Source organism: Theropithecus gelada, chromosome 16, assembly GCF_003255815.1.
Source record: "Theropithecus gelada isolate Dixy chromosome 16, Tgel_1.0, whole genome shotgun sequence".
NCBI lineage: Eukaryota > Metazoa > Chordata > Mammalia > Primates > Cercopithecidae > Theropithecus > Theropithecus gelada.
This window is the reverse complement of record NC_037684.1, coordinates 49,658,204-49,683,842: the sequence shown is the minus strand read 5'-3', so window position 1 is coordinate 49,683,842 and position 25,639 is coordinate 49,658,204. Positions and strand designations below refer to the sequence as shown.

Below are 25,639 nucleotides of genomic sequence, written 5' to 3'. Positions count from 1 at the left end.
TGTATTTATGTCCTCAGAATGAAATGTATGGTCCTCCCTCGATATCCTTGTAGGATTGGTTCCAGGAACCTATCTCCCCCTTCCCCGGCTCCTCAGCAGATACCAAAACCCAAAGATACTCAAGTCTTTCATATAAAATACCATAGTATTTGCATATAACCAACACAATCATCTGGAGATTATTTATAAATACCAAATACAGTATAAATACTATGTAAATTGTTGTTATAACTGTCATTATTTAGGGAATAATGACGAGAAAAAAAATTTCATACCTGCTCAGTACAGACACAACCATTGTAGGCCTAACTACATTTTCAGTCTGTGTTTGGTTGAATCCCCACGTGGAACTCGTAGATCCAGATGGTCAACTGTATGTGAATTTCCTTCTGTCCAAAAAAGTATAATATTTCTGGAAAGAACAAGTAATACTGGTTCTATGCTCTGGAAGTTTTGCTGTGACCTTTGACCATTTGCAATGTGTTTATATATGTACCTTTTCCTCTTCAGTACTCTTGATTATAAGAGTATCTCTTCACTGTTTTTCTATAAGAGTACTTGAAACATTCTTTATCACATACAGAAATTATTCTAAACTTCAATATCTTTGTGTTACCTGAGTTTCTTTTCTTCTAACATGTATATTTGTTTTTGTGTTCTTACTACTTTTGCCTTCGCTGCAGTTCTTTATCCTTTCAAGATTCTTTAATAAAGGCCTTACTGTTTTTTACATCTCTTTGATATTAATTCCATATTCATAGTTTTGCTTCTGCCACATTATTCTTTTCTCAATTTTCTGGACCAAGCCAATAGTCAATAATTCCCACTTTCTCAGCTTTAGTTCTTTGTCCATGTGGAAGGTTGTAGCCTTCTCTACATTGGAAAGTTGTAGTCTTCTCCACATTAAGGCTTTATTAAAGTTAACAATCAAGCCTGTGATTGCAGTGCTTAATCACAGCACCCCCTGCCTTCAGTCTGCTGGTAGGAAGCAGGAGTTGAGCATCTAGTTTAGGTCCACTGTAGCCATTAACCTGTAGGGGTGAACTTTGTAATTTTTTGTTTTAAAATTTCAGGTTTAACTCACATTATCACTATGGATCTTCATCAAAAGGAAATACAAGGCTTTTTCAGCTTTCCCGTGGACAACCTTAGAGCCTCACCTTTCCTGCTTCAGTATATCCAGGAAGAAGTGAGGAACCACCAGCAAACACCCCATTGTCCTCAAAAGAGATCTTATTTAGTTTTTCTCTGGTATCAGATTTCGATATTGAAAGGCGCATCAAATGAGCTCTCCCTTAAGTCGCAATGCCTGAGGCAGCAGACAGGGTCAGCTTTAGTCGTGGAGGATCATAGCTTTAAAAGACACTAAAAATGGATTTTTTTTCCTACGTATCTTTAGCAATTTGCTTATGTTTTCTAAAATGAAGGTTTTAATAAGAATTATTTTTAAAAAATTCTTGATGGAGTGCTTTTTGCAATGATGTTAATTGATAAATATTGAAAAATCTAAAACTTGTGGCTAAAATTCTAGCATATTTGATGACTAGTTTGGATCATTGTTATAAGAACTTGAATACCAGCATCCAGGTGTTATTTTCTGATAACTTTTCAGTATTTTCTATTTTTCCTTCAAATCTAGATTCCAAATTACAGAAATGCAGTCATTGTAGCTAAGTCTCCTGATGCTGCAAAGAGGTAAGTAAGCTAGACATGGGTCCTGATCCCTCCTGAGCGCTCCCAAAGCCAGAATGAGCTGCTTTGGAATCCAGAGGCTGTCACTCGTGGCCTGTGAAAACCCATTGGCTCTCATGTTAACCCCTCCCTCGTTGCCATGTCCCATGCCACACACAGCTTTATCTCCAGCCTCCAGACAACACATATGATTGCTGAGTTGCTCAGCTTTCCTCTGGGAAAACAAAGTTCCTTCAAGTTCCCAGAGAAAGGAAATCAATGAGGCTATGAGCATTTTTCAGCGAATAGTTTTTTTGTTTTGTTTTGTTTTGTTTTTTGTTTTGTTTTGTTTTGAGACGGAGTCTCATTCTGTCGCCCAGGCTGGAGTGCAATGGCTTGATCTCGGCTCACTGCAACCTCTGCCTCCTGGGTTCAAGCACATCTCCTGCCCCAGCCTCCCCAGTAGCTGGGATTACAGGCACCTGCCACCACTCCTGGCTCATTTTTTGTATTTTTAGTAGAGACGGGGTTTCACCATGTTCACCAGACTAGTCTTGAACTCCTGACCTCAGGTGATCTGTCCACCTCGGTCTCTCAAAGTACTGGGATTACAGGCGTGAGCCACTGTGCCCGGCCCAGGCAATGGTTTTTAACGTTCTCTCTTCTGAAGATGACTATTAAGAATATTGGACAAAGGATAGAATCAAAATTATGTAGAATCAGGTCTGGGCAGGGTGGCTTACGCCTGTAATTCTAGCACTTTGGGAGGCCAAAGCGGGAGATCGCTTGAGCCCAGGGGTTCAAGACTGGCCTGGGTAACATAGTGAGACCCTGTCTATACAAAAATACAAAAATTAGCCAGTTGTGATAACATATTCCTGTGGTCCCAGCTACTTGGGAGGTTGAGCTGGGAGGATCACCTGAGCCCCAGGAGGTTGAGGCTGCAGTGAGCCATGTTGATGCCACTGCACTCCAGCCTGGGTGACAGTGAGACTTTGTCTCAAAAAAAAAAAAAAAAAGTGTCTAGAATCAGATACAATCCCAGACGCTAACTCATGTGCCCTTTGAGGCATTTACATTCTGACTTGGGCCTCACATTCTCATTTATATAAATAATGCCTTTGCATGTCCCTGAAATGTTACATATTTTCATTTTTTGGTAAAAAGTGATGCAGTAGTGATATGTGGGATTTCTTCCTGTCAGTTTCACCATTTCCCTTTGTCCTTCTAGGGCCCAGTCCTATGCGGAGAGACTGCGTCTGGGTTTGGCTGTCATCCACGGGGAAGCTCAGTGCACGGAACTGGACATGGACGATGGTCGTCACTCCCCACCTATGGTCAAAAATGCGACTGTGCACCCGGGCCTGGAGTTGCCGTGTAAGATGAGCTCTGTGTTTTTATTTTAGTTGTAAATTGAAGAAAGTTTTTTTTTGTTTTTACTGTTGTTTTGTTTTGTTTTGTTTTTGAGACGGAGTCTCACTCTGTCGCCCAGGCTGGAGTGCGGTGGCGTGATCTCGGCTCACTGCAACCTCTGCCTCCTGGGTTCAAGCAATTCTCCTGCCTCAGCCTCCTGAGTGGCTGGGATTACAGGTGTGTGCCACCACCCCCAGCTAAAAATGTGTTTTTAGTAGAGACAATTTCACCATGTTGACCAGGCTAGTCTCAAACTCCAGACCTCATGATCTGCTTGCCTTGGCCTCCAGAGTGGTGGAATTACAGGCATGATCCCCTGCGCCTGGCCCTGAAGAAAGTTTTAAGTAGTCTGAATGACTAGGAGTTACCGACTATGTAGATATATGCTGTCTTGTTGTTTTTAAATAATGGAATGGTATTTGCTATCCTCCGCCTTTTTTATGTTTTGAGAAAGGATCTCACTCTGTTGCTCAGCCTGGAGTACAGTGGCACAGTCATGGCTCACTGCAGCCTCGACCTCCTGGGCACAAGTGATTCTCCCACCTCCACCTCCTGGGTAGCTGGGACTCTAGGGGTACACTACCATGCCTGGATAGTTTTCTTTTTTTTTTAATAGAGACGGGGTCTCCCTACATTACCCAGGCTGGTTTGGAACTTCTGTGCTCAAACAGTCTTGCTGTCCTGACCTCCCAAAATGCCAAGATTACATAAGATTATGGATGTGAGCCACCATACCAGGCCCGATTTCCTCTTTTGTAAAAGGGAGTTGTGTTGTATGCATTTGTAGACGGTGTATGGACAGTTCTGCATAGCACTCAGCATTCAGACAATATTCGATAATTTTTGCTTTAGTATAAAAGTTGTATGTGATGGTGTGAAATCTTAAGCTTTTATATTATGGTAAGCTGGGTGACATCTGTTGATCAAATACCAGGCTTTGGGGATCAGGTAACTTTTATTTGTATTTATTTATTTATTTATTTATTTATTTTGAGACAGAGTCTTGCTCTGTTGCCAGGCTGGAGTGCAGTGGTGCAATCTTGGCTCACTACAACCTCCTCCTCTCGGGTTCAAGTGCTTCTCCTGCCTCAGTCTCCCCAGTAGCTGGAACTATAGGTGCGTGCCAACACGCCCAGCTAATTTTTGTGTTTTTATTATTTATTTATTTATTTATTTTTCGAGACGGAGTCTCGCTTTGTCGCCCAGGCTGGAGTGCAGTGACGTGATCTCGGCTCACTGCAAGCTCCACCTCCCAGGTTCATGCCATTCTCCTGCCTCAGCCTCCCGAGTAGCTGGGACTACAGGCGCCCACCACCACGCCTAGCTAATTTTTTGTATTTTTAGTAGAGACGGGGCTTCACCGTGTTAGCCAGGATGGTCTTGATCTCCTGACCTCGTGATCCACCCACCTTGGCATCCCAAAGTGCTGGGATTACAGGGTTGAGCCACCGCGCCTGGCCTATTTATTTATTTTTTTGAGAAGGAGTCTCTCTCTGTTGCCCAGGCTGGAGTGCAGTGATGCGATTTTGGCTCACTGCAGGCTCCACCTCCCCGGTTTACGCCATTCTCCTGCCTCAGCCTCCCGAGTAGCTGGGACTACAGGCGCCTGCCACCACGCCCAGCTAATTTTTTGTATTTTTAGTAGAGATGGGGCTTCACCGTGTTAGCCAGGATGGTCTCGATCTCCTGACCTCGTGATCCACCCGCCTCGGCCTCCCAAAGTGCTGGGATTACAGGCATGAGCCACTGCGCCCGGCTGATTTTTGTATTTTTAGTAGAGACGAAGTTTCACCTTATTGGCCAGGATGTTCTCTATCTCTTGACATTGTGATCCGCCCGCCTTGGCCTCCCAAAGTGCTGGGATTACAGGCGTGAGCCACTGCACCTGGCCTATTTTTATTTTTTTTAATTTTGTTTAAGACTGAACTCGTAGGCCGGGCGCGGTGGCTCAAGCCTGTAATCCCAGCACTTTGGGAGGCCGAGGCGGGCGGATCACGAGGTCAGGAGATCGAGACCATCCTGGCTAACACGGTGAAACCCCGTCTCTACTAAAAAAATACAAAAAACTAGCCGGGCGAGGTGGCGGGTGCCTGTAGTCCCAGCTACTCGGGAGGCTGAGGCAGGAGAATGGCGTGAACTCGGGAGGCGGAGCTTGCAGTGAGCCGAGATCCGGCCACTGCAATCCAGCCTGGGCGGCAGAGCGAGACTCCGTCTCAAAAAAAAAAAAAAAAGACTGAACTCGTTCTGTCGCCCAGGCTGTAGTACAGTGGCATGATCTTGGCTCACTGCAGCCTCCGCCTCTTGGGTTCAAGCAGTTCTCTTGTCTCAGCCTCCGGAGTAGCTGCGACTTCAGGCACACACCACCATACCCGGCTAATTTTTGTATTTTTAGTAGAGACAGGGTTTTACCATGTTGGTCAGGCAGGTCTTGAACTGCTAACCTCAGGTCATCCACCTACCTCAGCCTCCCAGTGTGCTGGGATTACAGGTGTGAGCCACCATGCCAAGCCATAGTCTGCTTTTTTAGCTTTTTATTTTAAACTGACTTTAGACTTAAAGTTGAAAGAATAGTACAGATTTCCAGCATATGCTCTTCACTCAGAGTCCCCAAATTTAACGTTTATATACTTGGGTTTTTTTTCACCATTTGAGGGTGAGTAGCAGACGTAATGTCCCTTCATTCTTCAATACCTACATGTATATATATAAAGACAAAAGACTCTCTTATATAACCAGAGTATCATTGTCAGACCCAGGAAGCTAACATTGCTATAACAGTGTAATTTACAGACTTAGGTTTCACCAGTGGTCCCAGCAGTGTCCTTTAGAGCAAAAGAATAAACTTGTTTTCTTGTCTAAGACCTAACCCAGGATCACACATTGCATTTTACTTGTCATTTCTTTTTAGTCTCATTTAATCTGGAATGGCTGCTCTATTCTTTGTTTTTCTTATGACCTTGATACTTTTGAACAGTGCGATCAAGTGATTTTGTAGACTATCCCTTAATTGGGGCTTGTTTATGTCCTCAGGATTAGATTCAGGTTATGTATTTTTGGCAGAAAATCACAGAAAACATGTGATGTGTCCCGTTACTGGTGACGTGCATTCTGATAAGTTGGTTAAGGTTTCTGTGGCAGGTTTCTCCACTGTAAAGTCATTCTTTTTTTTTTCCCCCTTTGTAATTTTTTTTTTTTTTTTTTTTTTTTTTGAGACGGAGTCTCGCTCTGTCTCCCGGGCTGGAGTTGCAGTGGCCGGATCTCAGCTCACTGCAAGCTCCGCCTCCCGAGTTCACGCCATTCTCCTGCCTCAGCCTCCCGAGTAGCTGGGACTACAGGCGCCGCCACCTCGCCCGGCTAGTTTTTTGTATTTTTTAGTAGAGACGGGGTTTCACCATGTTCACCAGGATGGTCTCGATCTCCTGACCTCGTGATCCGCCCGTCTCGGCCTCCCAAAGTGCTGGGATTACAGGCTTGAGCCACCGTGCCCGGCCTCCCCCTTTGTAATTAAGACTATGTTTTAACTGTAAATATTCCATTCAAAAAAAAAAAATTAGCCGGGCGTGGTGGTGGGCGCCTGTAGTCCCAGCTACACGGGAGGCTGAGGCAGGAGAATGGTGTGAACCTGGAGGGGCGGAGCTTGCAGTGAGCCGAGATCGCACCACTGCACTGCAACCTGAGCGACAGAGCGAGACTCCGTCTCAAAAAAAAAAAAATGTCAAGCAGGTAATGTGCTGATGTTCTTTTTTTTTTTTTTTTTTTTTGAGACGGAGTCTCGCTCTGCCACCCAGGCTGGAGTGCAGTGGCCGGATCTCAGCTCACTGCAAGCTCCGCCTCCCGGGTTCACGCCATTCTCCTGCCTCAGCCTCCCGAGTAGCTGGGACTACAGGCGCCCGCCACCACGCCCGGCTAGTTTTTTGTATTTTTTTTTTTAGTAGAGACGGGGTTTCACCGTGTTAGCCAGGATGGTCTCGATCTCCTGACCTCGTGATCCGCCCGTCTCGGCCTCCCAAAGTGCTGGGATTACAGGTTTGAGCCACCGCGCCTGGCCTGTGCTGATGTTCTAACAAGGTTCAAGGGTAGCACATCTCACGTGTGAGCGTGAACACCCAATGATCACACTTAGGAACTATAAAAGGATCTGTCTGATAGCATTTTACCCAGAAGAAAGAACTACTTTCTCTCTCTCTCTTTTTTTTTTTTTAGACAAGAATCTCACTCTGTCGCCCAGGCTGGAGTGCAGTCACCATTTCGGCTCACTGCAACCTCTGCCTCCTGGGTTCAAGCAATTCTCCTGCCTCGGCCTCCTGAGTAGATGGGATTACAGATGATTACAGATGTGTGTCACCATGCCTAGCTAATTTTTGTATTATTAGTAGAGATGGGGTTTCACCATGTCAGCCAGGCTGGTCTCGATCTCCTGACCTCAGATGATCTACCCGGCTTTGGCCTCCAAAAGTGCTAGGATTACAGGTGTGAGCCACCATGCCTGGCTGAAAGAACTACTTTCAAAATTGTAGTTGCTTTTCTCAAACCCTGCCACTGTGTTACCAAATAATTTTTGTAATACTTCTAAATCCTTGTTTTCATTTCAGCAGTGTTCACAGCATCTTCGCCAGCAGTAGATTCATCTCAAAAAAAAAAAAAAAAAAAACCCACTTTCTTTGCTTATCCATAAAAGCAACTCCTTCTCCATTACAGTTTTATCATAAGATTGAAGCAGCCCAGTCACAGCTTCAGGTTCCATTTCTAATTCTAGTTCTTTTGCTATTTCCACCACATCTGCAGTTACTTCTACCATGGAGGCCCTAAGCTCCTCAGAGTCATCCATGAGGGTTAGAACCAACTTCTTCCAAACTCCTGTTAATGTTGATATTTTGACCTCCTCCCCTGAATCACGAATATTCTTCATGGCATCTAGAATGGTGCATCCTTTCCAGAGATTTTCAATTTACTTTGTCTGGATCCTTCAGAGGAATCACTACCTATGGCATCTATTGTCTTATAAAATGCATTTCTTTTTTTTCTTTCTTTTTTTTTTTTGATACAGAGTCTCACTCTGTCACCCAGGTACAGTGGTACGACCTTGGCTCACTGCAACCTCCGCTTTCCTGGTTCAAGTGATTCTTGTGCCTCATTCTCTCGAATTTCTGGGATTGCAGGTGTGCCCCACCATGCCCAGCTGATTTTTGTATTTTTAATAGAGACAGGGTGTCACCATGTTGGCCAGGCTGGTCTCAAACTCCTGACCTCAGGTGATCCGCCTGCCTCGGCCTCCCAAAGTGCTGGGATTATAGGAGTGAGACACCAGGCCCAGCCAAATGTATTTCTTTTTATTTTATTTTAGAGGCGGGGTCTCTGTCTGCTGTCCGGGCTGGAGTACAGTGACAGGGTCTCCCTCTGTCGCCCAGACATGGAGTGCAGTGGTGCGACCACTGCTCACTGCAGCTTCTATCTCCTTAGGCTTAGGTGATCCTCCCACCTCAGCCTCCCGAGTAGCTTGGAAGCTGGGACAACAGGTGCGTGCCACCACACCTGACTAATTTTTGTAGAAATGGGGTTTTGCCATGTTGTCCAGGCTGGTCTTGAACTCCTGGGCTCAAGCAATCAACCCACCTTGGCCTCCCAAAGTGCTAGGAGTAGAGGTATGAGCCACTGTGCCTAGCACACAGCTAATTTTTAGAAATTTTTAGTAGAGGCGGGGTCTTGTCTTGTTGTCCAGGCTGGTATCGAATTCATTGGCTCAAGTAATCCTCCCGCCTCAGCCTGTATTCTTGACAGTGTGGGAGGGTGAGGTGCGAGGATCACCTTACTATTATTACTTTTTTTTTTTTTTTTTTTGAGATGGAGTCTCGCTCTGTCGCCCAGGCTGGAGTGCAGTGGCACAGTCTTGGCTCACTGCAACCTCCTCATCCCGGGTTCATGCCATTCTCCTGCCTCAGCCTCCTGAGTAGCTGGGACTACAGGTGCCTGTCACCACGCCCGGCTAATTTTTTGTATTTTTAGTAGAGACGGGGTTTCACTGTGTTAGCCAGGATAGTCTCAATCTCCTGACCTTGTGATCTGCCTGCCTCGGCCTCCTCCCAAAGTGCTAGAATTACAGGCGTGAGCCACCGCGCCTGGCCTATTATTACTGCTAATAATAAGACTTGAAAGTTGAAATTACTCCTTGATCAATGGGCAGCAGAATGGATGTTGTATTAGTGGGCATGAAAACAATGCAAATCTCCTTGTATATCTCCATCAGAGCTGTTGAAAGACTATTGTTTGAGATATATATATACATATATATATATGTTTTGAGATGGAGTCTTGCTGTGTTGCCCAGGCTGGAGTGCAGTGGCACAATCTTGGCTCACCACAACCTTCACCTCCCAGTTTCAAGCAATTCTCCTGCCTCAGCCTCCTGAGTAACTGGGATTACAGGCATGCACCACCATGGCTGGCTAATTTTGTATTTTTAGTAGAGATGAGGTTTCACCATGTTGGTCAGGCTGGTCATTAACTCCTGACCTCAAGTGATCTTTTATCAATTATCTTGGTTAGATCTTGTGAGTAACTTATTGCAGCTTCTACATGAGCACTTACTGCTTCACCTTGCACTCTTAGGTTACGGAAATGGCTTCTTTCCTTAAACTTCACGAACCAACCTTGCTCTGGATTAGGCTTTGGCTTAAGGGAATTTTGTGGCTGGTTTGATCTTCTATCCAGATCACTCAGATTTCTCTGGTTCCGTAATAAGGCTGTTTTGTTTTCTCATCATTCGTGTGTTCCCTGGAGTCAAATTTTTAATGTCCTTCATGAACTTTTCCTTTGCATTCACAACCTGGCTGTTTGACTAAAGAGGTTTAGCTTTTGGCTCTCGACACACTAAGCTTGATTATTTGTAGCTTTTGATTTAAAGTGAGAGACATGGGGCTCTTCCTTTCACTTGAACACTTACAGGCCATTGGAGGGTTATTGGCCTAATTTCAATATATTGTATCTCAGGGAATAGGGAGGTCCAAAAACAGGAAGAGAGACGGGAACAGCAGGTCAGTGGAGCAGTCAGAATACACATTTACTAAGTTCGCTGTCTTTTTTTTTTTTTTTTCAGTGACAGAATTTTGCTCTGGATCTCAGCTCACTGCAACCTCCGCCTCCCGGGTCCAAGTAATTCTCCTGCCTCAGCCTCTTGAGTAACTGGGATTACAGGCGCGCTCTACCACACCTGGCTAATTTTTGTATTTTTAGTAAAGACAGGGTTTCACCATGTTGGTCAGGCTGGTCTTGAACTCCTGACCTCATGATCCACCTGCCTCGGCCTCCCAAAGTGCTGGGATTACAGGTGTGAGCCGCCACTGCACCCAGCCAGTTTGCTGTCTTATGTGATCTTGGTTCATGCTGCCCCAAAACAATTGCAGTAGTAATATCAAAGGTCACTGGTTACAGATACCAGAAAAAAACGTAACAATAATGAAAAAAGTGGAAATACTGCAAGAATTACCCAAATGTGACACAGAAACATGAAATGAGCACATACTGTTAGAAAAATGGCTCCCAGGCTGGGCACGGTGGCTCATGCTTGTAGTCCCAACACTTTGGGAGGCCAGAGTGGCAGGATCACTTGAGCCCAGGAGTTCGAGACCAGCCTGGGCAACATGGCGAAACCTCGTCTCTACAAAAAGTACAAAAAATTAGCCAGGTGTTGCATGCACCTGTGGTCCCAGCTATTCGGCAGGCTGAGGTGGGAGGTTCCCTTGAGCCCAGGAGGCAGAGGTTGCAGTGAGACAAGATCGAACCACTGCCTGGGTTATAGAGCGAGACCCTGTCTTTAAAAAAAGGAAAAAAAAGAGAGAGAGAAAAATGGCACCCGTAGACTTGCTTGACACAGGGTTGCCACAAACTTCAATTTGTAAAAATTGTATTATCTGGTAATATAGCACTTTGGGAGGCCGAGGTGGGCGCATCAACTGAGGTCAGGAGCTCGAGACCAACCTGGCCAACATGGTGAAACCCTGTCTCTACTAGAAATACAAAAAAAAAAATTAGCCAGGCATGGTGGTGTGTGCCTGTAGTCCCAGCTACTTGGGAGGCTGAATCAGGAGAATCACTTGAACCTGGGAGGCAGAGGTTGGAGTGAACCGAGATCGTGCCACTGCACTCCAACCTGGGCAACAAAGAGCCCTGCCCTGCCCTGCCCTGCGCGCAGTGCAGCGTTTGCTTTCCAGGTTCAAGTGATTCTTGTGACTCAGTCTCTCAAGTTTCTGGGATTATGGGCGTGCCCCACCATGCCCGGCTAATTTTTGTGTTTTTAGTAGAGACAGGGTTTCGCCATATTGGCCAGACTGGTCTCCAACTCCTGACCTCAGGTGATCCGCCTGCCTTGGCCTCCCAAAGTGCTGGGATTGCAGATGTGAGCCTCCACACCCAGCCTACTTTTATTTTAATGCTCAGTTTGTCTCATATTTGGCCAGAGAGAACTCCTTCCAGCTGCCTCCTGTGTTCTTTTGGCATGTCCCCATCACTTTTGGAGACTCCCTTACTTTTCTGCTGTAACTACGCCCCGTGTTCATCTTGTAATTTCTTAGCACTGTACTTGGCCATTTCTCCAAGGAGCCCTTATACCTTTAGTTGGAGAATGGTATTTATTTATTTTTAAAAATCAGTCAGGCCAGGCACAGTGGCTCACGCCTGTAATCCCAGCACTTTGGGAGGCCGAGGAGGGCGGATCACGAGGTCAGCCTGGCCAACATGGTGAAACCCCATCTCTACTAAAAATACAAAAATTAGCCAAGCATGGTGGTGGTCACCTGTAATCCCAGCTACTTAGGAGGCTGAGGCAGGAGAATCGCTTGAACCCAGGAGGCGGAGGTTGCAGTGAGCCAAGATGGTGCCACTGTATTCCAGCCTGGGTGACAGAGCAAGACTCGGTCTAGGAAAAAAAATAAATCAGTCAGGTTTAGCAGTGCTGTAATGTATGCCAACTTTTTAGTAACACTAATATTAATAAGTATTGATAACCCATTAGCATCAGACCAGCTGAGAATGGTATTTAGAAACCAAGATTTGGGGCCGGGCGTGGTGGCTCATGCCTATAATCCCAACCTTTGGGAGGCCGAGGCAGGCGGATCACGAGGTCAGGAGATCAAGACCATCCTGGCTGACACGGTGAAACCCCATCTCTACTAAAAATACAAAAAATTAGCCGGGTGTGGTGGCGGGCGCCTGTAGTCCCAGCTACTCGGGAGACTGAGGCAGAAGAATGGCATGAACCCGGAGGCAGAGCATGCAGTGAGCGGAGATCGCGCCACTGCACTCCAGCCTGGGCGACAGAGCGAGACTCCGTCTCAAAAAAAAAAAAAAAAAAAAAAGAAACCAAGATTTGGGCTCAGGGTGGACATGCTCAGTTGCCAAATGTTACTACCTGTGAGTAACCTTGACTTAATGTCCTTTTGTAAGCGGCTGAGTATGTTGTAGGATAATGACCAAGAAATAGGCTGGTTGTGGTGGCTCACACCTGTAATCCCAGCACTTTGGGAGGCCTAAGCAGACAGATCGCGAGGTCAGGAGTTCGAGATCAGCCTGACCAACATGGTGAAACCTGTCTCTACTAAAAATACAAAAATTAGCCAGGCGTGGTGGCACACATCTGTAATCCCAGCTGCTTGGAAGGCTGAAGCAGGAGAATTGCTTGAACCTGGGAGACGGAGGTTGCAGTGAGCTGAGATCACGCCACTGTACTCCAGCCTGGGTGACAGAGTGATACTCCTATCTCAAAAAAAAAAAAAAAAAAAAAAAAGACCGAGAAATAAAATTACTGGGTCAGAGGTTACTTTGATAGATGTTGTATTATCAGAGTATTTTATATGGTGAGATTATTTATTCTGAGGATGTTGCTTTGTTGCTTAATGGTCGTAACCATGGTTTCCCTGGCAGTCATCTTTATGAGTCATAGGAAAGAATGCATTACTTCTAGACATACTGGTGTGTTTACATTGCAGCTTCCACAGTTATCATCACATTGTTTTGTGTGACTCTAATAGGCTTAGCCAAGAAAATTCTGAAAAAATTATTTCTTGTATGTGTAATAAATTGCGCCTCCTAAATTAAATATGCTTTACATCTGTATGTCAGTTATCCAGTGTGTTCCAGTGGTTCATTTGTTGGTAATTTAGTTTAAGATCTTAGAATGGTTATGACAGAATAAATATTCAACCTGAGGCCGGGCGCGGTGGCTCACACCTGTAGTCCCAGCACTTTGGGAGGCCGAGACGGGCGGATCACGAGGTCAGGAGATCGAGACCATCCTGGCTAACACGGTGAAACCCCGTCTCTATTAAATACAAAAAAACTAGCCGGGCGAGGTGGCGGGCGCCTGTAGTCCCAGCTACTTGGGAGGCTGAGGCCGGAGAATGGCGTGAACCCGGGAGGCGGAGCTTGCAGTGAGCTGAGATCCGGCCACTGCACTCCAGCCTGGGTGACAGAGCGAGACTCCGTCTCAAAAAAAAAAAAAAAAATATTCAACCTGAGAACCTTTGCATTTTTTAGGGAGATGAACTATTTTATTTTCCTCAAATCCATTCTTTTTTTTTTTGAGATAGAGTCTTGCTCTGTCACCCAGACTAGAGTGCAGTGGTGCGATTCCAGCTCACTGCCACCTCCACCTCCCGGGTTCAAGTGATTCCCCTGCCTCATCCTCCCAAGTAGGTGGGATTACAGGTGCCTGACACTGCCCCCAGCTAATTTTTTTGTATTTTTAGTAGAGACGGGGTTTCACCATCTTGGCCAGGCTGGTCTCGAACTGCTGACCTCGTGATCCCCCTGCCTTGGCCTCTCAAAGTGCTGGGATTACAGGCGTGAGCCACCGCACCTGGCCAAACCCATTATTTAGAGCACTACTTCTTGCCCACGGGTGAGTTTTGCCTCACAGTGGATATTTGGCAATGTCTGGAGATGTTTCTGGTTGTCACAACCATGGGAGCTGGGGTGCTGCTGGCATCTCGTAGGTAAAGGCCATGATGCTCAGCATCCTACAGTGCGATAATCACCTAGTCCAAAATGTCAGAAGTGCTAAGGCTGAGAAGCTCATTTTAGAGTAATTTGTTAAAAGAGAAGTTGTATGAATGAAGGAGTGAAACCTTAAATCTTTTCCATCTTATAGGTAGGCTTGGTACAGATGATGGGCAAGGGCATCTAACAAACTTGAAAAGATTTTATGTTGGGGGTTCTGCTAAAGAAGACTACATTTGCCACAGGGGTGAAAAGAAAGAGTTTGGATCACAAAAGTGAGAGGAGGTGACTTTTTGTGGCTTGCTTTTCCTGGCTTGTTAATTTCACAAGTGAAGATGCGGTTTTCACCACTGAAGTGAAAACAGACATTGGCACTTCTTGAGCATCTGTTAAATGTAAATTTTGATTTGTTTGCATGTAGATAGGGGTTGTGAGCTTGAAATCAGTTCATTTCTGTTCTACAGAAGACCTCATTTTATTTCCTCATCTAATTTATTTGTTTATTTTTCTGAGATGGAGTCTCATTCTGTCACCCAGACTGGAGTGCAGTGGGCGATCTCAGCCCACTGCAACCTCTGCTTCCCGGGTTGAAGCAATTCTCCTGCCTCAGCCTCCCAAGTAGCTGGGTTTATGAGCGTGAGCTACCACACTCAGCTAATTTTTGTATTTGTTTTGTTTTGTTCTTGTTTTGAGACGGAGTTTTGCTTTTGTTGCCCAGGCTGGAGTGCAGTGGTGTGAACTTGGCTCACTGCAACCTCTGCCTTTGGGGTTCAAGTGATTCTCCTACCTTAGCCTCCCGAGTAGCTGGGATTACAGGCATTCACCACCACGCCTGACTAATTTTGTATTTTTAGTAGAGATGGAGTTTCTCTGCGTTGGTCAGGCTGGTCTCGAACACCTGACCTCAGGGTGATCCACCTGGCTTGGCCTCCCAAAGTGCTGGGATTACAGGCATGAGCCACCACGCCTGACTGTTTTTTTTTTTTCTTTTCTTTTTTCTTTGAGACAGAGTCTTGCTCTGTCGGCCAGGCTGGAGTGCAGTGGCACGATGTCAGCTCACTCCAACCTCCACCTCCTAGGCTCAAGCAGTTCTTCTGCCTCAGCCTCCCAAGTAGCTGGGATTACAGGTGTGTGCCACCACGCCCAGCTAATTTTTGTATTTTTAGTAGAGACAGAGTTTCACCATGTTGACCAGGCTGGTCTCAAACTCCTGATCTCAGGTAATCCGCCCGTCTCGACCTCCAAAAGTGCTGGGATTACAGGCATGAGCCACCATGCCCGGCCTCTTGTTTTTTTTGAGATGGAGTCTCGCCCTGTCACCTAGGCTGGAGTGTAGTGGTACAATCTCGGCTCACTGCAACCTCTGGCTCCTGGGCTCAAGGGAACCTCCCACCTCAGCCTCCCTAGTAGCGGGGATTACAGGTGTGCACCACCACGCCTGGCTAATTTTTGTATTTTTAGTAGAGAAGTGGTTTTGCCATGTTGCCAGGCTGGTCTTCAACTCCTGACCTCAGGTGATCTGCTCGCTTCAGCCTCCCAAAGTGTTACGTTCACGGGCATGAGCCACCATGCCCAGCCACTCATCTCTTTCTAATGTCAGTTTGTTGATATGGTTTGCCATTTCATTGAACTAGAAATAGACAAAGGTCAAAATGGGTAAGGAATGAATTTGCTCATAGTTCTTTTTTGCTGTTTACTGTAGCAGAGGAAGGTTTAGTTAATTGGCTCCCAGGAAAGAGTAAACGTGTGCAGGTGCTTGTACTTGTGATGGAAGCGTTTTCGTAAGGTAAGGAGGGTTGTCAGTGCAGCTTTATTTTACTTGGAAAATGCTACCTTTAAAAGCAAAAGACAACTTCCTGCTTCCTTCATAAAAACATTGGAAATCATTTGATGAATTGGAGACATTTTCACTGCAGTTGATGTCGTTTTCACAGTGATTTCTGGCCACAAGTAAGGTTGCACAATTCATTTTATTCATGGATTAGATTTTGTTTGATAAAACGGACAGAGAGAGCAGAATCTAAACTTAGGGTAGTTTTAGCACTCTATTCTTGACCTTGTATGAAAACTGGAATTTTTAGTGTTTTATTTTTTGGGTAAGCTATTCAGAAACTGTTGGCCTGTGAGGTACCAGTCATTTTTTTCTACCCTGTAGTAATAAAGTCTGTCTCTGTTTTGTGGCAGCCACTAAATTATGTGTTCACTTTTATCCAGAACCTAAAGGCAGTATCAGCAGGGAATGAGTATACTGGGCAGGAAGCCTTTCTTTTTAGCCTTTTTTAGCCTCCCTCCTAGCTGTGCTTAGGTTTTTCGTACAAAACTAACAATAGTTCTTTGCAGGAGGTAGGGTTGCAAAAAAGTAAACACAAATACTGTGATGTTTTCTGTATCAAACTAGAGCTGAATTTCCATTGATATTTGATGGAGGGGTATTGGCTTGCAATATTTCTTTTCTTTTTTTTTTTTTTTTTGAGACAGGAGTCTTGCCCTGTTTCCCAGGCTGGTGTGCAGTGGTGTGATCTCAGTTCACTGCAACCTTTGCCTCCTGGGTTCAAGCAAGTCTTGTCTCAGTCTCCCGAGTAACTAGGATTACAGGCATGTGCCACCATGCCTGGCTAATTTTTATATTTTTAGTAGAGACAGAGTTTCACCATGTTGGCCAGGCTGGTCTAGAACTCCTGACCTCAGGTGATATGCCTGCCTTAGCCTCTCCAAAGTGCTGAGATTACAGGCATGAGCCACCACGCCCAGCTGAAAAGGAACCACATCTCTCTAAGAAGCGGGTAGGTTGTTCAGGCACGGTGGTTCATGCCTGTAATCCCAGCACTTTGGGAGGCCGAGACAGGTCAATCAGTTGAGGTCAGGAGTTTGAGACCAGCCTGGCCAACATGGTGAAACCCCGTCTCTGCTAAAAATACAAAAAATTACCCAGCTGGTGGCGTGCTCTGTAATCCCAGCTACTCAGGGGGCTAAAGCAGGAGAATCACTTGAGCCCGGGAGGCGGAGGTTGCAGTGAGCTGAGATCATGCCACTGCACTCCAGCCTGGGAGACAGAGTGAGAATCTGTCTCAAAAAAAAAAACAAAAAACAAAACGGATAGGTCAACATAACTGTCTATTTACATGGTTTAAAAACAGAATCTCGGCCGGGCGCGGTGGCTCAAGCCTGTAATCCCAGCACTTTGGGAGGCCGAGACGGGCGGATCACGAGGTCAGGAGATCGAGACCATCCTGGCTAACACGGTGAAACCCCGTCTCTATTAAGAAATACAAAAAACTAGCCGGGCGAGGTGGCGGGCGCCTGTAGTCCCAGCTACTCGGGAGGCTGAGGCCGGAGAATGGCGTGAACCCGGGAGGCGGAGCTTGCAGTGAGCTGAGATCCGGCCACTGCACTCCAGCCTGGGTGACAGAGCGAGACTCCATCTCAAAAAAAAAAACAAAAAACAGAATCTCAGGAAGCTGCTCCTAATGGTGGTGGTTTGAAACCCCCCTCCCCCCCATTTTAAGTGATTTTATATACAAAGTCTTCTTTTCTTGCCCAAATTCAAGAAGTTGTCTTTGTTTCTACGATGTGAAATCAGGAAATACACGTCTGTCGAGATGTATAAAGTAGTGCTGAATTTCAGCTCAGCTGATTTGCCAATATACAGAGAAAAACACCTGTTCTTTGAGGTACACAGTGCCTACTGGTGGAAATCAGCCAAAATTGTTTTTTGGTAGTTACTAAACTCTGTTACCCTGGATTTTATTCTCTTTCGCTTCCCCCACTACTAGCCTAATAAATATTTCAGAATAATAACAAAGTTTAAAGGAGGAATACTTAGCCTATTCTTCTGAAATAGTCTTTGTTTTTCTTCTTTGTTTACTGACCTCCTTTTGAGGATAAAATCTTATTTCCTTTCTTTATCCTGTAGTTTCCTTTGTACACTCATAGCCTTTCTTCAGATGCAGATTTTGTAGTCAGATAAGAGTCTCTACTTTAAGCACTAATTAAATCAGGAAAAGATGATGGGCCTGGAGTTATTGTCTTCAAGTTCCTGATTTTGAGGAAACTCTGATTATGTCAGTAGTGCAGTTATCTGATAGTAAGGTTACACTGTCCAAATAAGGTGACTTTGGAAGAAAGTAACATAAAGCCATCTCATGATCTGGCAGCCTTTCGCAGTTTCGCTTTCTGCAGAGCAGCATTCCTTCTGACTGTCTCCGCCAGCCTCCATGAGAGTGGGGTTTCTGTCTGCACGGTATTGCGGTGCAGCCTCTCCGTGGTGGCAGAATCTTCCATGCTGTGCTGGTTCATTGTCTTTCCAGCTGTGCTGTGCACTGTGCTGGTTGCTGAGCTCCTGAGACCGGGCTCGTCTCAACTGAGAAGTGCTGTGTGTATAAAACACACACCAAGTAGAGAAGACTTGATAGGAAAAAAGTGTAAGGCTGGGTGTGGTGGCTCATGCCTGTAATCCTAGCACTTTTGGGAGGCTGAGGTAGGAGGATTATTTGCGTCCAGTTTGAGACAAGCCTGGGCAATATAGCAAGATCCCCTCTGGAAAAAAAAAAGTGTAAAACATCTCATTAATAAATTTTTATATCAGGCTGGGTGTGGTGACTCACGCCTGTAATCCCAGCTTTTCGGGAGGCTGAGGCAGGTGGATCACCTGAGGTCAGGAGTTTGAGACCAACCTGACCAACATGGAGAAACCCCGTTTCTACTAAAAATACAAAACTCAGCTGGGTGTGGTGGCGGATGCCTGTAATCCCAGCTACTTGGGAGGCTGAGGCAGAATTGCTTGAACCCAGGAGGCAGAGGTTGCAGTGAGCCAAGATCGTGCCATTGCACTCCAGCCTGGGCAACAAGAGCGAAACTCCATCTCAATACATACATACATACATACATTTTTATATCAGTTACATGTCGAAATTATAATATTTTGGGAATTACATAATCTGTTTTTAATGTGGCTACTAGAAAATTCAAAGTAACATGTATGGCGTGCCTTCTGTTTCTTTAGGCCAATGCTGCTGTTTCTGAGAGATTGCAGATTCATGGAGGGGGAATCTGCGTGGTTGGTTTGTTTTTTGCCTGTATAGTGGTTGTGCCACCATTTCCAGGGAATGAGGTTATGATTACATTTCTCTAGTGATACATGAATGACTGAGATCTTGTAATTTGTTTTGTTTTGCTAGTGATGATGGCCAAAGAGAAGCCACCGATAACTGTAGTTGGAGATGTTGGAGGCCGCATCGCAATCATCGTGGTATGGTTATGTGTCATCCATTTGTAGAGGTGACACTCCTGGCTCTTGGTCAGTAGGTTGTCCACTCTGGGACTCTATTTCTAGGAACGATGATCTAAATGGATCCACATATCCTTTCTCACCCAAACTCCCTTGTGCCAAGTGGCAGAACCCTCTATCCAGGTGAACACACATCAAAGTATAACCTACAGATAGGAAATGAGCACAGTACTCCCATGAGAAAATTCAGCACCTTCACCTTCATCATGTGGATTCTAGGTTCTTTAAACCAGCTCACCTAATCATGCTTGAGCGTTAGAGCCGAAAGATGAACCGAAGATGAGCTGTTCCATTTTCACGACTAAGAATGGATGTCCCCGTGCAGACTCGTTCTGCATGTTGACATAGTTTTTTTTTTCCCAGCTCTAAATATCTGCTGACTAGTGGGTCACGAGTCCTTTGCTGTAGCACACTTTATTTCAGTTTTCTTCTCATGTCACGTTCTATTTGGAAAAAAAGATAAATGGAACGCTGGCTGTGTGGGATTCACCAGAAATGTGAAACAGGAAAGTGAGTGTTGGCAGTCCTCAGCTCCAGCCGTAACGTCACAGGCGCTTGGCTGCGCCCTCCTCTGACAGACACACAAGGTACTGTCAGGTACTTCTGTTACCATTTCTGGATGCTCAGTCTTTGACCTAGGCACACAGCTCTGAATTTCCATCGGAAATCCTCTGAAACTGAGTGCAGGAAAGAGGAGAGCAGTGTGTGCATTGACAGTCTGGGCTAGAGGGTGTTTTCTTGCCTACCAGCTCACTCTGTTCTCCTCCCAGGATGACATCATTGACGACGTGGAGAGTTTTGTTGCTGCCGCGGAGATCCTGAAAGAGAGAGGCGCCTACAAGATCTATGTCATGGCCACCCACGGCATCCTGTCTGCAGAGGCCCCCCGCCTGATTGAGGAATCCTCCGTAGATGAGGTTGGGCTGCTTCTAAATCTTGAGCCAAGATTTGCTGCTGTGTTTTCTGGGAATAAGATTCAGTCAATACTAAATTGCTTAATCTGTCTATAGCTTTTCTAACTTTTGCCGGCTAGCAGTTTGTTGGGACAGATACATGTTTAGGAATACAGATAGTCTGCGACTTACCATGGTTCAACTTAGCATTTTTTGACTTTATGATGATGCAAAACCATCGCAATTACAATGTAATGTATAGTATTCGTTAAATTACTTGAGGTATTCAACACTTTATTTTAAAATAGTAGCTTTTATTATAAAATGAAAGCCTTTGCCCTAGATGATTTTGCCAACTACAGTCTAATGTAACTGTTCTGGGCATATTTAAGTTAATGATGTTCAGTAGGTTAGGTGTATTAAATGCATTTTTTTTTTTTTTTTTTGTGAGATGGAGTCTTTGTCACCCAGGCTGGAGTGCAGTGTTCCAATCTCGACTCGCTGCAACCTCTGCCTCCCGGGTTCAAGTGATTCTCTTGCCTCAGTCTCCCAAGTAACTGGGATTACATGCGCCCGCCACCAGGCCTGATTAATCTTTGTATTTTTAGTAGAAACGGGGTTTCACTATGTTGGCCAGGCCGGTGTCAAACTCCTGACCTCAGGTGATCCGCCCGCCTCGGCCTCCCAAAGTGCTAGGATTACAAGCATGAGCCACTGTGCCCGGCCTAAATGCATTTTCTACTTAAAATATTTTCAACTTATAATGATGTGTTTATCCAGACGTAACCCTATCATAAGTTGAGGGTTATGTTGAGAGTCTGTGTGTGTCTATTTGCATAACAATTTGCCTGGGTACTTTAATTTGACACCCTAGGAGCGTTTCTCTTGAGGCTGGAATTCTTCCCTTATGATCTGAGAGTTCTGCATAGCACTGGGGCTCACTGTTTCTCTGTGGAGACCATGTCATTCCTGAGATTTTCGTCTTTTGTTCTGAGGCCATGTAACTTTTCCTTTGCATAAAATTAGTTAAGTTTGGTTTATAAAAACTATACTCAGTGGAACAAGGTTTTGTAGTTTGGAACTTAGGCTGTGGGGACTCAGTGTTAGATAAACTTTTCTGTGTAACCAGTTTGAAACACACTTCAGTAACAGTGTTTGTTTTCCATCACTGTGTGACTAGGTGGTGGTGACGAATACTGTCCCTCATGAGGTTCAGAAGCTGCAATGTCCCAAGATAAAGACTGTGGATATCAGTTTGATTCTTTCTGAAGCCATTCGGAGAATCCACAACGGAGAGTCCATGGCCTACCTTTTCCGAAACATCACTGTGGATGACTAACTTTCACGAGGGTCTGGACCCTGGACCTCCTGAGGGAAACATGGAAAAAGCAGTGCCATGAGTGATACAGTGTTTCCTTGCAAGGGAGGACTGGAAACAGCCTGGAGTTAGATAGTGTCTCCTGCCCGGATTGATGGGTAGGAGGGATTGAAAGAGTCAGGAAGAAGACAGAGCTAATGGATAAATGTCATAACATGGCCTTATATCTCTGCTGTCATCAGCCCTGATCCTTAAAAGTTCTAGCTGCTTTCCTGAAAATAATCTGAAAATCTTATTGATACTAAAGAGGAATTAAAGGCACATAAAATCTTAACTCTATAATGTTCATTTAGTTGTTTCAGCTCCAGGGAAATGGAGGTATTGATGTTGAACCTGGTTAGGGAAGCTGAGCGCCTGTGGCTCTGTTACTATCCAGTTGGCCTCTCCCAAATCAACTTCAAGTCTTTTATAGAGAATCGTATTTTTCTTTCAGAAATTGTTATGCCTACAGCCATTGAAAAATGAAGAATTCATGTTGTTACATCTTCCAAGGATGTCAGATTAGAAAATAGCATCCCACCTCTGGAAATCTGAGTGGCTCTGAAGTTGCAAATAAAATAATTTGTTGTCTTGCTGGTCTTTTCATTAGATGGCAGAAGACCGTAGTTACAGAACAGCAGTCAGGTCTGTGGCTGGACATACTTTCCCAGGTTCTGCCCTCTTCCTAAGTGTTGAAGCTGAATCCTTGTTGAATACTATATTTTACATCTAAATTTAAAAAAAAAAAAAAAAATAGGCTGGGTGTGGTGGCTCACACCTATAATCTGAACACTTTGGGAGGCTGAGGCAAGGAGGATTGCTTGAGCCCAGGAGTTTGAGACCAGCCGGGGAAACATGGCGAAACTCCCCCATCTCTACAAAAAGTACAAAAATTAGCCAGGCATAGGTAGCGTGTACCTGTAGTTCCAGTTACCTTGAGAGGCTGAGGTGGGAGGATTGCCTGAGTCAAGGAGGCTGAAGCTGCAGTGAACTATGATTGTACCACTGCCGTCCATCATGGGTGACAGAGCAACACCCTGTCTCAAAAAAAAAAAAAGGCCAGGGATGGTGTCTTAACGCCTGTAATCCCTGCACTTTGGGAGGCTGAGGCAAGTAGATCACCTGAGGTCAGGAGTTTGAGACCAGCCTGGCCAACATGGCAAAACCCCATCTCTACTAAAAATACAAAAATTAGCCCAGCTAAGTTAAAAGCGTAAGTGCATAAAAGACTGCAAAGAGGCCGGGCGTGGTGGCTCACGCCTGTAATCCCAGCACTTTGGGAGGCTGAGGCGGGCGGATCACGTGAGGTCAGGAGTTTGAGACCAGTCTGCCAGTCTGGCCAATATGGTGAAACCCCGTCTCTACTAAAAATACAAAAATTAGCTGGGTGTTGGCAGGGAGGTACACACCTGTAATCCCAGCTACTCGGGAGGGTGAGGCAGGAGAATTAATTGGTTGAACCCAAGAGGCGGAGATTGCAGTGAGCTGAGATTGTGCCACTGCATTCCAGCCCAAGCGACAGAGCAAGATTCCATCTCAAAAAAAAAAAAAAAAACTGCAAAGAACTAGTTATTTTGATAACCCTTTAAAGGCCTACTGTGTACCAAGTTACTGGAATATGATGATTGAAAATCCTTCAATTAAATAAACTACTACTCAGGCTGAAGTAAAAAATCTGAACTTGAACAGTAGTTAAAGTAGTACAGTTATTCCTTCCAGTCCATGGGGGATTGGTTTCAGGACTCAGCCTCCTGCCCATGGATGTGCAAGTCCCTGATAGAAAATGGTGTAGTATCTGCATATAAGCTATGCACATCCTGGATGATGTATAATACCTACGGCAATATCCATCCTGTGTAAATGGTTGTCATGCTGTATTGTTTAGAGAATCATGACAGGAATCTGTACGTGTTCAATCCTGGTTGGTTAAATCTGCAGATGGAGAGCTTGTGGAGGAGGCTGGCCGTGCATGGTACACGCTCATAGGTTCTCTCTTTTTTTTTTTTTTTTTTTTGAGACGGAGTCTCGCTCTGTAGCCCGGGCTGGAGTGTAGTGGCCGGATCTCAGCTCACTGCAAGCTCCGCCTCCCAGGTTTACGCCATTCTCCTGCCTCAGCCTCCCGAGTAGCTGGGACTACAGGCACCCGCCACCTCGCCCGGCTAGTTTTTTTTGTATTTTTTAGTAGAGACGGGGTTTCACGGTGTTCGCCAGGATGGTCTCGATCTCCTGACTTCGTGATCCGCCCGTCTCGGCCTCCCAAAGTGCTGGGATTACAGGCTTGAGCCACCGCGCCCGGCCAGGTTCTCTTTAAGTAGCTTTGCTGTGCTTCTGTTAGGAAGTTTTATTTATATGTTTTTGGGAAGAATCTGGTACGGGGAAGTCATGCCTCGATTGTTAACACCAGATTTGTCTCGTGCTGTTTAATCCTGCTTTGTAAGGAGCTGAAGCATGGGTGCTTGACCAGGTGAGTTTTTAAAAATTTATTTATTTATTTATTTATTTATTTATTTATTTAATTTATTTTTGAGAAGGAGTCTCGCACTGTCACCCAGGCTGGAGTGCAATGGCGCAATCTCGGCTCGGCTCACTGCAACCTCTGCCTCTCGGGTTCATGCCCAGTCTGCCATATATTAATTGATCTCAAAAAACGGCCAGGCTTGGTGGCTCACACCTGTAATTCCAGCACTTTGGCAGGCCGAGGCGGGTGGATCACCTGAGGTCAGGAGTTCAAGACCAGCCTGGCCAACAAAGTGAAACCCCGCCTCTGCTTAAAATACAAAAAATTAGCCGGGCATGGTACCACGTGTCTGTAACCCCAGCTACTCGGGAGGCTGAAGCAGGAGAACTGTGTGAACCCAGGAGGCAGAGGTTGCAGTGAGCCGAGATCGGCCATTGCACTCCAGCCTGGGCGACAGTGCGAAACTCTGTCTCAAAAGTAAAAAAAAAAATTATGGCAGCACAGAAAAAAAATGGCCACCAAATAGTCGTCCGGTGGCTAATTTGAACTGCCTGAGTAGCAGGTTGTCTTTTCCAAGTTGCTTCGCCTTTGATTGAAGGAAATATGTGGACTGTCTGCAGGGGAACAAGGCCCCAGGACTGCATCCCTTAGACACGGGGTCACCACTGTAGAATGGACGCAGCTGATGACACAAAGCATGGTTGCCAGGAAACCCTCAAGTCTTTCTGTCCTTATGTGGCCCCGCCAAGAGTGAGTGAATCCTGGCCTTTCTAGGTTAAGAGGATGGATGGGGTCGAGCTGGATCTTGGGAGGCCTCCTCGGCCCTTGTTGCCGAGGCTCCCCTTGTGACCCCTGTGGTGGCCTTTGCTTCCTCTCTGGGGCTCGCAGCGAGGACGTGTTCTTAGTGGAATCTTCAGGGCACGCGGGGGCCCCCACGTTTCAGACGTCCGCCGGCACGGGGACTGGGAGTCCAGGGCTTCAGCTGGGGGACCCGAGGCCGGCGACAGACAGCGGAGGGGTGGCCATCGCGGACCCCGCCGGGGAACGGAGGCTTGGATTCCTCGGAGGCAGGGGCTCCGCCCAGTGACTCGCCCAGCGCCGCTGGACCCGGGGCAGGGGCGCCCCGAGGACCTCGCAGGGCCCCTGAAAGGCCCCAGGGCGCAGCACGCAGTGAGCGGGAAGTGGTGGGTCGGCGCCCCGCGGCAGCGCACAGCTCTTGACAGCCACGATGCCGCCCGCGACCACGGTCTCCCTCCGGGAGCTGGCGGACCTCTCCATCGGCACCCCGGAGGTGGGCGCCGTCAACTTCACGGCCCTGCACACGCTCATCGTGGCCATGCTCAAGAACCTCGACCTCCAAAATACCCGGATCGACTTCCAGGCCCCGTCGCCAGAGCCCAGCCGCTCGCTGCTGTCCGCCCGGAGCTCGCTGAGCACCCCACACCTGCCCGCGCCCAAGGAGGCTCCCAAGGGGGCGCCCCGGGAGAAGCGCAGGGGCGTGGGTCGGGTGCCTCCATCAGCACTGGAGAGCCAAGTGAAGGACCTGGGTGGCCAGGTGGAGGACCTGAGCA

General features: G+C 46.2%; 1 protein-coding gene and 1 non-coding gene across 4 annotated transcripts in view; one reads left to right on the top strand and one right to left on the bottom strand.

Moving 5' to 3' along the window:
* Positions 1 to 22,203, top strand: part of PRPSAP1 (phosphoribosyl pyrophosphate synthetase associated protein 1) — a 57,675-nt gene extending 35,472 nt beyond the window's left edge. For 2 of the 3 annotated variants that reach the window (XM_025361039.1, XM_025361041.1), the window contains 6 exons: positions 1,074 to 1,189; positions 1,640 to 1,695; positions 2,903 to 3,048; positions 19,251 to 19,321; positions 20,131 to 20,277; positions 21,434 to 22,203. In XM_025361039.1, coding sequence (XP_025216824.1) covers positions 1,074 to 1,189; positions 1,640 to 1,695; positions 2,903 to 3,048; positions 19,251 to 19,321; positions 20,131 to 20,277; positions 21,434 to 21,592 — 695 coding nt within the window. In that variant the 3' untranslated portion in view covers positions 21,593 to 22,203. The remainder of the gene's footprint in view (positions 1 to 1,073; positions 1,190 to 1,639; positions 1,696 to 2,902; positions 3,049 to 19,250; positions 19,322 to 20,130; positions 20,278 to 21,433) is intronic. The other variant, XM_025361040.1, reaches the window with a different exon arrangement.
* On the bottom strand, positions 7,119 to 7,222 carry LOC112610505. The gene has a single exon (XR_003116397.1). It is a non-coding gene; the product is annotated as a small nucleolar RNA U13 (small nucleolar RNA).
* Positions 22,204 to 25,639: the final 3,436 nt, after the last annotated feature.